The 17,094-nt window shown below is 42.3% G+C and overlaps 1 protein-coding gene across 1 annotated transcript in view; it reads right to left on the bottom strand.

The window, feature by feature from the left end:
- Positions 1-17,024, bottom strand: part of si:dkey-89b17.4 (zinc finger protein 91) — a 29,901-nt gene extending 12,877 nt beyond the window's left edge. The window contains exons 1-4 of the mRNA XM_067476070.1: positions 16,844-17,024; positions 5,837-8,620; positions 2,275-3,384; positions 252-1,114 (exon numbers count right to left, since the gene is read on the bottom strand). Coding sequence (XP_067332171.1) covers positions 252-1,114; positions 2,275-3,384; positions 5,837-8,397 — 4,534 coding nt within the window. The 5' untranslated portion in view covers positions 8,398-8,620; positions 16,844-17,024. The remainder of the gene's footprint in view (positions 1-251; positions 1,115-2,274; positions 3,385-5,836; positions 8,621-16,843) is intronic.
- Between the last annotated feature and the right edge of the window lie 70 nt (positions 17,025-17,094).

The raw sequence follows: 17,094 nt of genomic DNA, 5'->3' as shown, positions 1-17,094 counted from the left end.
TTTGTGTTCTCCCGCTGTCAGTGTTTGCTCTGTCATGCAGGCCTTTGACTGAATCTAAGGACCCTGTCCTTCGCACACACTACAGCCACACATGAAAAATGAAGAAGAGGAAGGTGAGCAGGAAGAAGAGCTACATTTTGGCACCTCCAAAAACCTTGGCATGTGACTGGCACCCCCCTTGCCCCCATCTTGACCAACCCCCCACCCCCACCCTGATCCCTTAGCTTATATAAAGGGGCCGCCGGGCATACCCAGGTAGTTGGGCGCACCCATGGCCATAGCAGGGGGCGCCGACGAGCTGCTCCAGTGCACCTTCATGTGGTGCCTCAAGTTGGACTTGGAGGAGAAACGCTTGTCACACTGCTGGCAGGAGAATGGCTTCTCCTTGGTGTGAATACGACGGTGGCATATGAGTTGGGTGGAGACACGGAAGGATTTCCCACAGTCAGGACACTGGTAGCGTTTGGGCTCAGTGTGGATCCGTCTGTGATTCTTAAGGGACATCAAGTTGGGGAACTCCTTCTGGCAGGAGTTGCAGAAGTATGTCCCGGTCTTGTGACTGTTCTTGTGGTTGAGCAGAGAGCTGGCATGGCGGTAAGACCGCCCACACTGATCGCAGACATGGGGCTTCATGACCTCACTGTTGCCCCCATGGCTACGGGTTCTGGCCATGGTGTTGGGGTTGAGTCCTTGCTCTTGCATCAAGGTGAGATCCAAGCCTGACCCCCAGCCCAGCTCCTGGGAGCCTCCAGGTCGGGGCTGCTGGGGTCTGGCCTGGCGGGGCTGTGGCGTCTGGCCATGGGTGATCTCCATGTGGAGCCTAAAGCTGGCCTGTGTAGGAAAGGCTCTCTGACACGACCGGCACGTCAGCTCCCGCTGCTTCTGGTGGACGCGTCGATGGTTGTAGAGCTGGGATGAAACACGAAAGGCTTTGCCGCAGTCATGGCAACGATGGCGCCGCGTCTCAGAGTGGATTCGGCGGTGGTTCTTCAGGGCAAGCAGGTTGGAGTACGTCTTGAGGCACACAGCACAGTGGTAGATGCCAACAGTGTGGGTGTTCTTGTGGTTTAGGAGGGAGCTGGCATGGCGGTAGGAGCGACCACACTGATCACATCTGTATGGAGGAAAAAGAAAAAAAAGCAAAAAGGGAGAAACAATGGGAAAGGAGGAGAGAGAATGAAAAAGGGGAGATTATTAATGGGAAAATGGTAGGTTGTTTTCATTGCTTTAGCCACAATAATCTCAGAGACTGGTTACCACTTTTTTTAGCACTACTGAAAATATTAACTACTTTTTTAAAACATTGCAAATACAGGTATATGATCTGAAATCCGGCTTACAGCTTTTAAAGAAGACTACTACAAAGTGGTGTACCATTTAAAATTATGATTTCTAGACAGCTCATAAGGGAGAAGACGTCTGGGTTGGGGAGGGACATGGGAGAAATTATGAACAAACAACTGGGATTCGTAGGGAACTGGGAGGTATCTGCTGCTCCCTGCACTGCACAAATGGACACAAGCTTTTTCAAACAGCTTCATCTGAAAACAATTTCAAAGACCTTCTGTCACAGCCTTCTTTAAAGTCATTACTAAATTCTGTATGTAGAGATGAAAATCAATTCAATAGCCCCTATCACGTCCGACTCATAGCTACTGTTGCTTATAGCTACTGCGCTGAAGTAGAGAATCCTTTAGCATTTGCAAAAAATTCACCTCTAGACATGTGCAGTGCAGCTAGCTCCAAATACATCCTAAGCTTCCTGCCATTACAGTTTGCCAAGACATCAAATATGCAAGTGCCCCAACACATAACTGCAGTTTCTAGTCTAATAACTGGCCAGTAGCATGACTACCAGAAGAAAAACAAACAAATCAAAAGACTATAATTTAAAATCATATCAATCAAGAGTAAGGAAGACACATCAATACTAATATTCTACACACAATGCTAATTAAATCAAATCTGTGTCAAAGTTTGATAAGAAAACAAGCATGAAAACATCTTCACATAAAATGTTTGACTGTAAGTAGCCTATAAAACTTAAGTGTGTGATATATATGCTAACTGAAAGCAAACGGGGTTGACTTATCTGGTCTCTCCACTAATTCAATTTGTCCAAACTTCAGAAAAATCCGAATTCCGGCACGCGTATGGTCCCAAGGAAGCCGGATTGGAGATCATATACCTGTAATAGACATGTAGAGACCTAAATTTATCTTCACTATTTATTTTCCAACTTCGTAGAATCACAAACAACTGACGGGAACTCACGTGTACCGACACTCTTCGCCCTCTCCCGTGGATGCAGTGGCCTTCCTCCTGACTTCCATGCCTACCTGGTTGTCCCCGCAGCGGTGCCTGGCCAGACCCGATCTACCCTGGAAACTCTTCCCACAGGTGGGGCAGCCAAAAGGGGTTGCACCTTCCTCGTGGACCTTCTGGTGATTACGAAGGAACCTGGCAAGGCGGAAGGCTTTTCCACATGTGTGGCATATATGTTTCTTCCGCTGCGTGTGGATGCGCATGTGGTTGCGTAGCGCCATGTAGTTGGTGTAGGGCTTGTCACAGAAGTTGCACCGGAAGTTGCCAGTTTTGTGAGTGTGCTTGTGGTTCAGCAAGGAGCTTGCATGTTTGTAGGCGCAGCTGCACAAGTCACAGGCATAGGGTCTCTCATCAGAGTCCAGGTCCACAGAGCTTCTCTCCATACTGATGGTAGCAGAGGTGTTGGTGGATGACGATGAGGGCAGATGCTGGGCTGGACAGTCATGGGCTGCAAGCTCATCCGCTGTGGCAAAACCTTCACAGCAGCCATCACATTCAAAATCCATCTGGGCTCCAGGTCCCTGTGGGCCTTTGCAGAGGCCAGCTGTAGTATGGGTAGCTAGCTGCCTCTGGGTGCGGAAGCCCTTGCCGCACTCTTGGCAGTTGTGCTTTTTTTGAGCAAAGTGCAGGCGTAGATGGTTTTTCATTGCCAGCCTGTTGGGGTATGTAGAGTTACAAACATTGCAGTGGTACTCCCCAATTTTGTGAAGGTTCTTGTGATTGGCTAGGCTCCCTGCATGGCGGTACGTCTTTCCACATTCTTCACAGGCAAAAGGCCGCCGTCCACTTTCAGCTGGATCAAACTTCTGGGGCCTTGAAGTTCCAGCTGAAGAATACGGCTTTTTGAACCCTTGATGGCTGTACTTTACTCCCATTACCTGGCCCTTTGATGACTCTCCTCTCATAGTCTGCATTTGAGATGGGCCAGGCTGCTGGAAGCGGGAACCATTGGGGCCAGTCCTAACAAGACCTTTGGCCCGGTGCTCCTCGTGAAGACGCAGGTGGTTGATCAGCTGCTTTTGAATCTTGAAGGCCTTCCCACATTCTTCACACTTGTGTCTGCAGCAGGAAAAAGATAAAGAACATAACAGAACACAATGGAAACTCTGTAAATACAATAATTTATTAAACTTCAATGCCTCCACTTTGGCCTTAAATATCACAGACTGTATATGCATTTGTATGCAAAAGTTTAGGACAATGTCCATAATTTTCATTTATAAATATTTGGGTGTTTGGATCAGGAATTTTATTTTGATCTATCAAATAACTAAGGACTCAGTAATATTTCAGTAGTGGAATGAGATTTATTGGTTTAACAGAAAATGCGCAATATACATCAAAATGAAATTAGACAGCTGCATAAATTTGGTCACCTCAACACAGAAATCACATCAATATTTAGTAAAGCCTCCTTTAGCAGAAATAACTTCCTGTGGCCTGTAATGTCTGGATTCTTTGATTCTGTATTTTGGACCATTCCTCCTTACAAAACATTCAGTTAGGTTTGATGGCTACGAGCATGGACAGCCCGCTTCAAATCCCCACACAGATGTTCAATGACATTCAGGTCTGGGGACTGGGATGGACATTCCAGAACATTGTACTTGTTCCTCTGCAGAAAAGCCCGAGTAGGTTTTGAGCAGTGTTTTGGGTCGTTTTCTTGTTGTGCAACTTTGTGATTGATTCCTCAGCATTATTCTCAAGAATCTGCTGATATTGAGTGGAATCCATGCGGCCCTCAACTTTAACCAGATTCCCAGTACCGACACTGGGGCACACAGCCCCACAGCATGATGGAACCTCGCCCAAGTTTTACTGTGGGTAGCAAGTGTTTTTCTTGGAACACTGTGTTCTTTTGCCAACATGCATAACGCCCCTTGTTATGACCAAATAACTCAATCTTTGCTTCATTACTTCACAGCAACGTATTCCAAAATGAAGCTGGCTTGTCTAAATGTGCATTTGCATACCTAAAGCATTTGTGGCGTGTGTGCAGAAAAGGCTTCGTTCGCATCACTCTCCCATATAGCTTCTCCTTGTGCAAAGTGCGCTGAATTGTTGAACGATGCACAGTGACACCATCTGCAGCAAGTTGAAGTTGTAGGTCTTTGGAGGTGGTCTGTGGGCTGTTTTTGACCGTTTTCACCATCCTTCGCCTTTGTCTCTCCAATATTTTATGTGGCCTGCCACTTCTGGCCTTAACAAGAACTGTGCCTGTGGTCTTCCACTTCCTCACTATGTTCCTCACAGTGGACACTGACAGCTTATATCTCTGCGATAACATTTTTGTAGCCTTCCCCTAAACCATAATGTTGAACAATCTTTGTTTTCAGGTCATTTGAGAGTTGTTTTGAGACCCCATGTTGCCACTCTTCAGAGGAGAGTCAAAGAGAACAACTCGCAACTGGCCACCTCAAATAGCTTTTCTCATGATGGGATGCACCCATCTATGACGTTCAAGGCTTAATGAGTCACCAAACCAATTGTGTTCCAAGTGCTAAGTAGTTACAGGTATTCAAATCAACAAAATGACAGGGGTGCCCAAATTTATGCACCGGTCTAAATTCATTTTGATACATATTGGGCATTTTCTGTTAATCCAATAAACCTCATTTCACTACTGAAATATTACTTTGTCCTTTAGTTATTTGATAGATCAAAATGAAATTGCTGATCCAAACACCAAAATATTTATATTTGATAGATCAAAATGAAATTGCTGATCCAAACACCAAAATATTTATAAATGAAAATGATGGACATTGTCAGGGGTTCCTACACTTTTGCATACAACTGTACACGCAGCTGACAGGAAGTGTCCAAAAAAAAAAAAAAAAGAAATTCTGGGAGGCACTCATGTTATTTACATTTTCTGTCAGACATTAGACACAAAATGAGGCGGCATCTCCCAGTTACCGATCTCTCCTCTCATTCACCCTTTCACTCAGGTGGATGTTGTCTACAGCCTTTTTTTTGCGAAAGTGCAGTTGTTACAAGTGTACATGGCAAAGAAATCTGTGTTCTCCAACAGAAGTCTACCTGGGGAAAAACAGCTTTCCCAGTTACATGACAGTTAACAAATCAACTTTCCCATGAAATATGACTGTAAATGCACTGATAAATGCAGAATAAGGAATTGAAATCTGAACGGGCTTCACTCAAAAGAGATCTTACACAGGAATACTTTGAATAGAACATAAACTTCACCTAACATCTTAAATGCAAAGTGACGCAACAGTTCTTTTTAGTAGGTTTTGGAATCAGCCCTTTATATTAGGATTTAATGACTCACTGCTCAGACTTATGCTTAATAAGATATTTTTACTCATTCTTTTTCCATTTACCTAACAAGGGCAATTTAAGCAAAATATCTGGCAGCATGCCAAATGTTTTCTGAGTTTCATCTAAAAATCTACCATTTTTTCTAACCATTTTCTGATACATTTGGAGCATCATTATATAACTCTAGTCAACTTGGAACCAAAAATTGACAAAACTGTGAATTTACCTCTTTAGGTCAAAGTGGGTCCTTTGGTGATTCTTGAGAGCCAACAGATTGTAGTAGCGTTTCTGGCACACCAAACAGCGAAAGACACCAGTCTTATGGGACTTCTTGTGATTAAGGAGTGAGCAGGGGTGTCTGTATCCTCGTCCACACTGTTCGCACTTGTGTGGCTTGTCACTTTGGTCAACCATAGACCTACGTCCATCGCCGCCAACATCACGACTTCCTCCAGCAACCCCACCCCCTACACCATCTCCACCAGACATCCCTTTCGCCCCATTCAAGCCCTGCTTGTTTTTACCGGGGCATAGGTGGGTGATCAGGTGGTGGCGGTCAGCAAAAAACATGCCACAATCAACACAAATGTGATTACGTCCGTCCATCTTGTCATTTCCATTAGCTGAACTGCCTCCAATACCCTGTTGCTGACCGTCTGGTCTTTGTGGACCATGAACTAACTGGTGATTGAGGAGGTCCTGCTTCCTAGAAAAGCTCTGGCCACAAGTGGAGCAGATCATTCTCCAATCCTGCTCTAAGTTGGAAGGTCCTGGCCCCGTAGGGTTATTGGCATGGCTGCGCAAGTGGCTCCTGAGAGCTCTGAGGCTGGCATAGTGGTTGCCACACACTGAGCATTGATACACCTCGCCATCGTCCTCGTCATCTTTGTCATTGCTCCCCATTCTCTTGCCTCCACTCTGGGAGTACTGTCGTTGGGTGCTACCTTCTTTCAGGCTGCTGGAGCTTCCAGCAGGCAGTGCAGTTCCACTTGAGCTGTGATAGTTCAGGTTTCCCATAAAACCATTAGACATGTTGCCCTGCTGCTGTTGTGGCTGTTGCTGGCCACGTCGTGGACACATGTGTGACTTGATGCCAGAGACATCTGCATACATCTCACCACAATCAGCACAAACATGTCTGTCAGTCTGACGGTGAGCAGAGTTGCTTTGGGAAAGTGAGCTACCATCAAAGCGATCATGGAACTCAAGAGAGTCCAACCCACTGCTGTGGCCTCCATCTGGGACAAAGTGTGGAGCATCACCGAGATTTCCTGGTAGTGAGATTGGAGTGGTGGCACCACTGCCTTCCTGGACGTAGCCTGGTTGGGAGTCCAGAGTCAGCGGCTCTGGAGACAGCCAGTCATTGCTGTCATTATTAATAGGCTGGTTGGAGGAACGGCCCTTGTGGCTTCGTAAGTGGCTGTGAAGGGCTGCAAGGTGAGGGTACTGCTTACAGCAGATGGTGCATTGGTAGTGGCCTGTTTGATGGCAGCGTTTGTGGTTGACCAGGCTTCCTGCATGGCGGTAACTTTTGCCACATTCCCCACACTTAAAGCGCCTCTCTCCATCATCTGGAGAATTTGCTTGTGGTACACGGCCTCCAGAGGGAGATGACACAGAGCCCTGTGATCCAGAACTTAGTGTGTCTGAGTTGAGGATGGAGTTGTCTTGACCATGAGCAGCAGGATGTGGATCATGAGTTAGATAGTGGACTTTCAAGGTCTCCAGATCTGGGTGTCCTGCGCCACAGTATGCACAAGTATAGATGGGATTGTTGACTGGGGGACCCATTATTGGATCATAGGGACCTCTCTTCTCAGTGGGCAGAGGTGGGAGAGGCAGAGGGTCTCCCAGGGCTGGAGTGTATGCTGGAGATCGGACTGCACTGAGATTGTGAGCCATGATGCCTGGGAAACTGCGTGGCAGGCCAAGGGAGGGCGAGGCTGTGTTGTGCAGCAGGATGTGTTCTTGAAAGTCTGCCTTATTTGGCAATGCTACCTGACACAGGTGGCAAAAGCAGGAGGTGGTGTTGTCACTCTGGGATGACTGGGTGCCACTGCTGCGCTCCGAGTCATGGAGGCTGCTGCTGCTACTACTGCTGCTCACCATGGATGCCCCAGGGGTCTTGAACTTCGAATGAGTTCTCTCGTGGCTGTTTAGGGCAGCCAGATTGCTAAATTGTTTGAAACACACAGAGCACTTAAAAGTTCCTTGTTGGTGACACTTCTTATGGTTCACCAGGCTACCGTGATGTCGGTAGGTTCTATCACACTGATCACACTTGAATGGCCTGTCCCAAGCGTCGTCGGATTCAGGGGAGCCTTTTTTTCCGTGGTCGTCTGTCTCGTGGCCTTGTAGGACACTATGTCCCATACCACTATTATTCAAGTGAGAACGCCCAAACCCGTCCGAGAGGTCCTGGGCAAGACCGTAGTCCCTCTCGTCGTGGCCTGCTTCTTCTGTTACCTCTTCACTCTCTTCTTCAGTGTGTGCACTACTGGGGGACAATGTGTGTATACGTAGGTGGTTCTTCAAAGCCACTGCGTTCGGCAGCGTACGGGTACAAACAGGACACTGGAATGAACCCACTTCGTGAGATTTTTTATGATTAGCTAGGCTAGCTGCGTGCTTGTAAATTCGGCCACACTGTTCACACTCGAAACGTCCTGTCTCTTCTTGTTGATAATGTGCTTTCATATGCTCTAAAAGACTTGGAGTACTCGGACAAACCATATCACACTCTTTACAGGGGAAACCCTTGGCACGACTCATATCATGCATTGCCATAGTACTCTAAAGCAAATGGTTGGAGGGAATCACAGTTCACAACACAGCAATGAACAGTGATGTGGGGGAGGTGGGGAGGCAAACAGCGGATCTTAACAGTTCAACTCAGAGCAGCAGGGGTGGCCATACTCCCACAAAGAGTCATCAGTTCAGGTCCAGCCAATCAAGGCCCACCCTGGGAGGTGGTGGGCCTGTGGGGGTCACACCAGCCAATGAGGTGTCACTGTGGAGACATGAAGAATAAGGGAGAATTAGAGATTATTCCAATGTCTAGGAGACAGCACTGGAATAAACAACAGAATGTAAATAAATGAAAAATATATACTGACTTGATTTACAATCTGTGTTTCTTGCAAAAAGCAAACTTGCAAACTGTTATCAATAAAGATCACTTAAAAGTAGAAAAAGACAAATTCTCAACTCTCAAATATTAACATCAGCTTGAAAAAAATCCTGCATCCACCAGGCTCCTTTTAAACTCTACAGTAAAATGATTTTGCTTAAAACATTTAAATAAATTCTAAATCAACTGATAATTTTGGCATTATTTTCAACAAGACTGTTCATCTAAATTTTAAAAGACGAGACCAAAAGACGAAATAATTCAAATCACAAAATTCATCACTCAACCGCCCAACACAAATGTTTCCATTTTAATCCCTCACATTCCAAAGATCAACGGCTTTCGGCTCGTCCCTTCAGGCCTCGCCACAGCACGTTAATTATGCATGAGTTATTATGCCAGATGCACTTCCTGCTGCAACCCTCCCATTTTTATCCGTGCTCAAGACCGGCACCAAGGTTGCTCTCGGTGGCTGGGCGAGGCAACACCTGGTGGGTTTCGAACCTGCGGATTCTGCATCCCAACCCAATGCTCTACCACTTAGCCACCAGACCCTCTAATCCCTCACATTCCATAGGATCTTACATTTACATTTAGTAATTTAGCAAAAGCTTAAATTATAAATCTTAAATTACAAAACCTACAGTTTTATCCCTTTGTACCAATCACACTTGACAGGACACCGCAGCAAGCAGGACACACCTTTGTTGATAGTGTAAAAAGGATAAGGCTTGCCCCACAGCCTTCAGAAAACCAAAGCAGCATCAACAAACCTCCAGAGAAACCACCCAACCCCGTCTGTTTATGGTCCGTTACAAACAGCAGCCTGGTCTCATACCAGTACTAGTATCAACAGTTTATTTACACTTTCTGGATAATATACAGTAGAACTCAGATGAGGACTTATAATTTATATTAAGAAACTGCGTTTGAGAGGATATTGAATCTAACCAATTTCTATTGAAATTCTATATTAATAAAACTTTAAAATCTCAAAATAATCACTACTAATTGATTGATAAAAATCTATATTTATCATTAATTAATTAAACAACAGTTTATGTTTCCTAACTGGTAATCCAATAAATAAATAGTTACTTCTCATACAAATGTATTCTCTGGTTCCAGTTTCTCCAAAAGCAAGGTTTCCATTTAAAACTAGAGCAGAGATTTCTGTCATTGTATAAACTAAACTGATTAACCAAGAGGAGTTCAAATTTCTTCCCTTGATCATTTATAGAACAAAAATATTTCTGAAACTAGGGCTGGAGTACAAAATACTATTGGTCTAATATTTACACACTACTGTCTGTTCCTGACATCACATGGCACAAAGGAAAGTCAATGCACCTGCCAACAGTGTGGACGGACGCAGAAAAAGGATAAGCAACAAGAAAATGGTTGCACTGATTAACTGTATACTTCTTTTACATAATGCTGATTTTTGCACAAACAATGGTAACTTCTCAAAACCAGACTTCATCCGGCTCTTGTTCTTTGAGGAAACCACAAATCAGAACTGTGACATTTTTGACTGGCTGCTATAAAACATGTGATTCGGAAACCACTACTGTTTTTTCATCACTTATTTTCAGTGGCTGGCTTGCTCACCTGTCCTCTACCTATGCTCTGTAGGAGAATAACCCTTTGGGCCATTTAATGTGGAGGGAGAAATGTCTTGGAACTGTCTTTGCAAAGGTCATTATAAAGTCATAAAAATTCACTGAAATGTTGTTATCTCTTTCTAAAATAGAACTACAAGATAACTAACATCTGCATGCTGTACACTGTCTGTCCCAGTGGTTGAGTTCCACCTTTTTCACTCCGTTAAGATAACAAAAATCAATTTATTGCACCAGCTAATCAGAAGCTCCTTTCACACATGCATTGTAATCCTGACAATCTCCTGACTTTGTGCAGAAGGGGTGTAGGAGAAAACACAAATGTCTGAGAAAGATGCTACCAGAATTTTCAGGACTTTATCCTGTGCACCCCTTAGAACTAAGTCCGTATTTAGATGCATGAGACTGTTTGTGCAGCACACTCCTCTATCCTATATTGTCGGGAGGCTTAAAAGAGAGCAAATGGACACATTGACGACAATTATCACTCAACTGCCAGAGCACTCAAGTGATGGATGCACAGCTCTGATGTGCTCTAAATAAAACCCTGTTTCCCACAGCTTATGTTTTCTATCATGTTGTGCCTCATGTGCGCACAGACACTGAAATTAGTTTCTCCCATGAGGACGCTTCTGACTGGGATGATACATGTGTGAAACGCAACTCTGAAAAATGTTCAGGGCTAATTTCTCCTGGCACTGTCTGGAGTTCATATGAGAAACAGGCCAAAGTCTTTCGTATGTGACTTGATTTACATATTCGAAGATAAAATAATGTATACACCCTTGTTTATTTATAGCTCATGTAATATAACATATTTTCTAAGTGTAAAAATAATGTTTAATGGTAATGACTGTATTTTATTTGTTTTGTCTGTGTCAAACTGAGTGCTCCATATTTTTTTAACATTTGTTACGATAAGGTAAAAATATTTAGATACAACATTTAAATGGGAAGAAATTTTGCACTTGCTATATTTAGGACATTTAGGACAACTATCCCAAAAGCAGTGTGGCAATTTGGGCCCTAGAGAACGATGAATTAAAGCCAATGTAAACACAACAGAAGGGTAAAAAAAAAAAAACCCACACTGTGTCTGTAACCATCAGCAACACACAGGGTAAACTCTCATTAACCAGTAAGTAATAAGATCAATAGTTTTTTAAGAACCCAAGTGATTAAAGTGAGTAAGTCTCTGTCAGTTTTAACAGGCTAATGTGTAATCTGTAACAGATTTAATCAGGCAGCCATGTTAATCTACTCTACCTCATTAACAAACATGTCACTTTTATTATACACTGATTTAAACTGTGTCCGAAGTTATATTCAAAGACCGCACAGACCTTCAAGCTTTCCTTTGATAAAATGTGACCTGACACCGGTGAGAATGGACTTCACAGGTACAGGTTAACCAGGTACTGGTGACACATGGATGGAAGCTTAACAAATAGACCGTCTTTTGTGTTACTACTCAAGAAACTTTGTGTTTCTGTAACTAGTTCTTTAAATTTCTAATTTTATTTTGTGATAAACATGGGCCATCTGGGAGGTTAAAACAATAGATTTATTATGATACTATCAATAGCCAGGTGTCTTCAAATTTTGTTTGGTCCAAACAAGTGCAAAAGGCAATTTTTTACATTTAAAATGAAACAAATTGCAGTTATTAGTTTAATAAATTTTTGAGAATAAAGGGCAAAAAGTGAATGGGCTTGAATCCTTTCTGATGTCACTATAGATAAAAACGTAGATATATAGATCCAGAGAGACAGAACGGGAGAGAAGGGGAGTCTTTTCAGGTTTGGATCGCACATGCTGAAAACTGCAGAAACATATCAAACAAAAAGGAAAAATGGTTACATTTACTAGGATCCATCAGTACGAGTTTTATAAAGGCCAATGATTTTTAGAGAGCAGGGAAACCAACGGCTAATTCAAAATGCCAATATATTTTTCAGCATATAAAATACAATTTACTACTAACAAATAAGTGACCAATATGCTCAACTTAAATGAAATACTTAGAATAAATAAATTATTTAAAATAATGATTGAAAACAAATAACAGCACTAATTTATTTAATATACTGTGTAGGGCAGGACTACTGTATTTTTTTAAATTGAACATATCCACTTAGTCCTACATAGCTGAAATGAATCCACTGATAAATTCTCAAAAGGTTACAATATGTGCTGATTCAAATGTAAGATCATCTAGCAAACTGTAGTGTTTGATGTTGATAAGTTGTGTTGTGTTGTGTTCTAGTAACAATGAGAATTCAGCAGCTAATTCAACTCTTAATGAGACAGCTTCACTTTCTTCAAACATAAAATCTATATTTACAATACCCCTGGCTTAATCACTAGATGAAGTGTAAAAAGAAGGAATAATATAGAAGTCAGGTACTATGACCCAGAACTTGTTCAGCTTTAAGATTTGTAGTAAATTGGGCTGAATGGACTGAAGAGTAGCCTAACAATTAGCCAGCAAGCTCGCTGTGATTAATATGATGGTTAATGGGAGATCATCGGCAAAGCACATACTACAGATGTTCTGGGAGTTTTACTTGTTCCACGTGTGTGCTGATGAACTAGTTACTTGCTTCTCTTATGCTTACAACACAGCTGTAAGCTGAAATTATTAACGTCTCAACTCACCTGGGCTCTCTCTTTCTAACCTCCTCTCCACTGTGCAAGTGGAGCAGCTCAGCTATGCCCTTTGTCACAGAGAGAGGAGAATGCAGGATGAACACAACTAAACTTTCAGGTCCAATTATTTCACTCACTGCTCTCTTCAAATGCCTAAGAAATGCATGAGGTTGAGTTAATAACACGGATGCCCTCAAATAATTTTTAATCAGCACAATCTAATTTCTAGTCATATATGCAAGGGGCCCCAACCCTAAGCTTAGAATAATTACATGATTAATCAATAATAGAACTTTGGCCAATTGTTTGTCAATCATCTAATTATTAATATAACCAAACTTGTCAGGTCTAGAGTAGTACATGCTTTTTGGGTGTCTGCGTAAATTAATGAAACCTTTATGTAAAGTCCGAGGTCAACAACAAATATTTGTTGTAGGGCTGCTCATCAGGTTAATTTGGTTATGGATACAGTTGTAGAGAGCAGACTTTATCTTATACCGGTGGAGTACATCAATGTAAAGTGATCTTTGACTGAACAAAAAATACATTCCCTTGGACTTCAGAAAAGTGTGACAGGTATTTTTTAACTTTCACTGAATCATCCTGGGTTGTGACAGTACCACGGACAGTACCAGAAATGGCCAGAGAGGAAAAAGCCATACAGACGTACAAAGTTAGCAGCAGAGGCAGAAAAGCATGGTTGTAAACTTGGATCTGCCTAGTGGGGGATGGCTGTAGTCAGCAAATTAGTCTAGTCCCTGTTAACTGAACTGGGTATACGAAAGCTGAGCCTAAAGCAAGCAGTAAAAAACATGGCACAGCAGCCAGTTTCAGTGAATGTCTAAAAAAAATAACTTTGGGTTTTTGACAGTTGAGAAAAAAAAAAATCATGAGAAAAAGGAAAGAGTGGAGCTGGTGCATCCCTAGAGTGTGTTTACACTACCCTAGTCATTGCACATCAGTTATTATTAGATCTATGAACGCTGATATTAATTACCACAGTCAATCATGTTGTTAAGAGTAAAAAATAATTTGAGACAGGAGGAACACAGAGGTGCTGCCCAAACAAAGTTTAAAGAAGAACACATGTAGAAAGGTTCAGACAGATTTTCCGCATCAGACAAGACAAAGAAAAGCAAAGAAAGCGGGGCAGCAATCAAATCAGCACCGACAGACATTAAACATGACCACTGCTCTCAGACTCCTTTACAGCTAGGTCCAAGCTCAAAATATTATATGAGATTTTAATGAAGATTAAAAATCCATCCATCCATCATCTATAACACTTGTACTGTTAACAGTGACAGGGGGCTGGAAGTCATCCAAGCTGTTTTGGATGAGAGGCAGGATACATCCTGGACAGGTTGCCAGTCTAACACAAGACTGAATCATTAATAAACAATTTACACCTACAAGCAATTTACAGTCTTACAGACCAATTAAATAACTGCATGTCCTTAGACAGTGGGAGGCTACAGTGAGGTGGGATTGCTATTCACTCCACCAACATAAGGCCTGGAAAAAATACATTAAATATGTAAAACTACTTCCACTGATCTGAAATTTCTTTTGTACTAATTAATTTTGTCACCTTAGTTTTACAATTAAAGTTGCATGAAAAAGTTTGGATTTCCTTATTTTGAAACAGCAAATTGAGCTATAAAGAATTGTTTCATCAAAATATTATTTAATGTGCAGTCAGTCAGTACACATGTTCCTTCAAAATACACTCCTCAATATTTTTTGTTACTTATGATGATGAAATAGCTGAAGGAGCATTATGTTAGGTTAATGGTTCAGATTGCATCCCCCTACACTAAAATCGCATATAAGGGGACGAAAACTGAACCTTTAACCTAACAGGAATAATACATACAATGGAACATATCAAGCTAGTACTATGTTCTTTCATAATCATAAGTAACAAAAATGGTCAAGGAGTCTATTTAAAGTTTTTGTAAAATAACGTCAAGTGTTGGTGCAAAAGTTTGCATCCCCCTTGATAAAACATTTAATTTTGGTTTAGTAACGTTTATACAAAGTGAATGTGCATAAAATATTACACTAATTTTAAATAATTTTTACTCTTTTTACCATTTTGAAATAATCAGATGCAAACTTTTGCATCTAGCTGTATTTTTTCATTTGTAATTTATTCATTTAACATCTATTCAACAGATAATATTTAGCAGTGTAAAGTGCTTGTGGTACAAATAAGGTAGAAAAGCACTATACAAGTGCCTACCATTTTTGAATTGTTTTATATTTTATAAAGTATGTGATTACTCAAGTAAACAATTTTAATCAACAAGGAAAAACTAATATATATGCAGCTCTATTGTAGAATATTCTGAGATCATGCTTTATATCTCCAATTCAAAAGTTGTTTGTGTATATTGTTTGTCCATATTAATAATCAATTTCCAGTTATATTATCTTTTCAACTGCTATAATACATGTCCATCCTGGGAATCAACACTTTGCAAATGCTATGAAGAATTGTACCAAACAATCCAACTCGGATTTAAAAAATTAAGCACCCCATTCATACCCCATTCAGAAGGATGGGAATCATAGCTCACAAAAGCAGCCAATCACAATCCTTTCACTTTTACTTGCAACTCTTTTTTTCAGTCTCATAATGTAAACAAACTCAGCCCGTGCTGCAAAAAACACACATGACTGATTAAACGGCTATTTCTTCAGACACAAATATTGCATGAAGCTGTTTGCGTCCTTAAACTTTTTTTTTTTTTTTTTTTTTTTAGCTCTTCTCGATTGAAACATTTTTCTCCTCGAGCAAAAATTACCAGGGTCTGTTTACACGCCTGGTGTTGGTCGCTTCGCACCAGCAGAATGATTCCCCGGCTTCCACTATTCACACCGCACCTCCACCATAAACACCAAATCTGAAAACTAAAATTCAACTTTTCGTGATTAAAGGCTGTTTTTACTCAGAATGAGCCTTTACATCTGCAGCAGGGCTCCCTGACCTTGGCCTGTCTTTTCTCGGTCGGGTTCAACCTCAGCATGAATTTGTCGGGACAAAGCGGGGTATCTCCACCACCGACACACGGCCGACATTTCCTTCGGCCGACTCCCCTATTTAATCGGGGGAGTGAAACCCGAGCTCGGCCGGCAAGGGAGGAGAACGCGGAGGAGTTGACCGTGGAAAATCCTCCCGTTTTAAGACTGCATTTCTGACATAAAGGTTCCATCAGAGTGGGGACAACACCTACAGCCATCAACCCACTTTCACTGAGACCCCATTTGCATCGGAAAATGGCTTTCGAGCAGCAAGCCATTTTCCCCATGCTAACGGGCTCGGTTTTTAAGCCCCACTAACATAACCTGTTAACCTTCAACTGATTAAAAAGCAAAGTTCACCTAATGGAAGCAAGGTGCGGAATATCTGGATAAATAACCAGGACGACTGCAGCATCTTTACAATAAATAGCAATTTGAGGATAAGCGATGAAAACAGGCAGGTAGAGATACACGGCCGAGCTAGAGTTAGCATTAGCGCTTGGCTAGTTAGCAGCCCCCTGCGATGAGAGAAAGGGGGTAAAACGGAAGTTTGAAAAGACAAGCAGCCACACAAACAGCTGGAACAAAGAGCTGTGTCAACTAAAGAGGCGCCGAGTTTTATTTTCAGGCCAAAATGCTGGAAGTTGCTGTGAGTGGAAAGTGTCGCCGCTGCAGGAGCTTGCAGAGCAGCTAACCCTAGCAACCTGAGGCTAGCCCGGAGCTACACAAAGATCTCGAAAAAACACACCGCGGCCCCCGTTGCTGGAAAACCTGGTTTTTCAGTCGTTTCACGCTCCACACTTACCCCTCAATTGGCACCTGCGCCCAAATGATGACCAATGCACAACATTGGGATGCAAAATGTGTAATCTTCACGAAATACGCATGGTTATTTTTTTTTTTTCCTCCTCCACCGACTTTTGGTTCTTGGCTCTTTTTCCTCTACCGCCGCTTCGACAGCATACTTCCTGCCGCTGCCGCTGCTAGCCGTGCGGAGCCGGAGCGCACACTTCTACGCGTCATCATGCGCAGAATAAAATTTCACCAGCCACAAAA

This window comes from Channa argus, chromosome 15 (assembly GCF_033026475.1).
Source record: "Channa argus isolate prfri chromosome 15, Channa argus male v1.0, whole genome shotgun sequence".
NCBI classification, from domain to species: Eukaryota; Metazoa; Chordata; class Actinopteri; order Anabantiformes; family Channidae; genus Channa; species Channa argus.
Note: the sequence above shows the minus strand (reverse complement) of the source record. Positions and strands in the feature narration are given on the sequence as shown.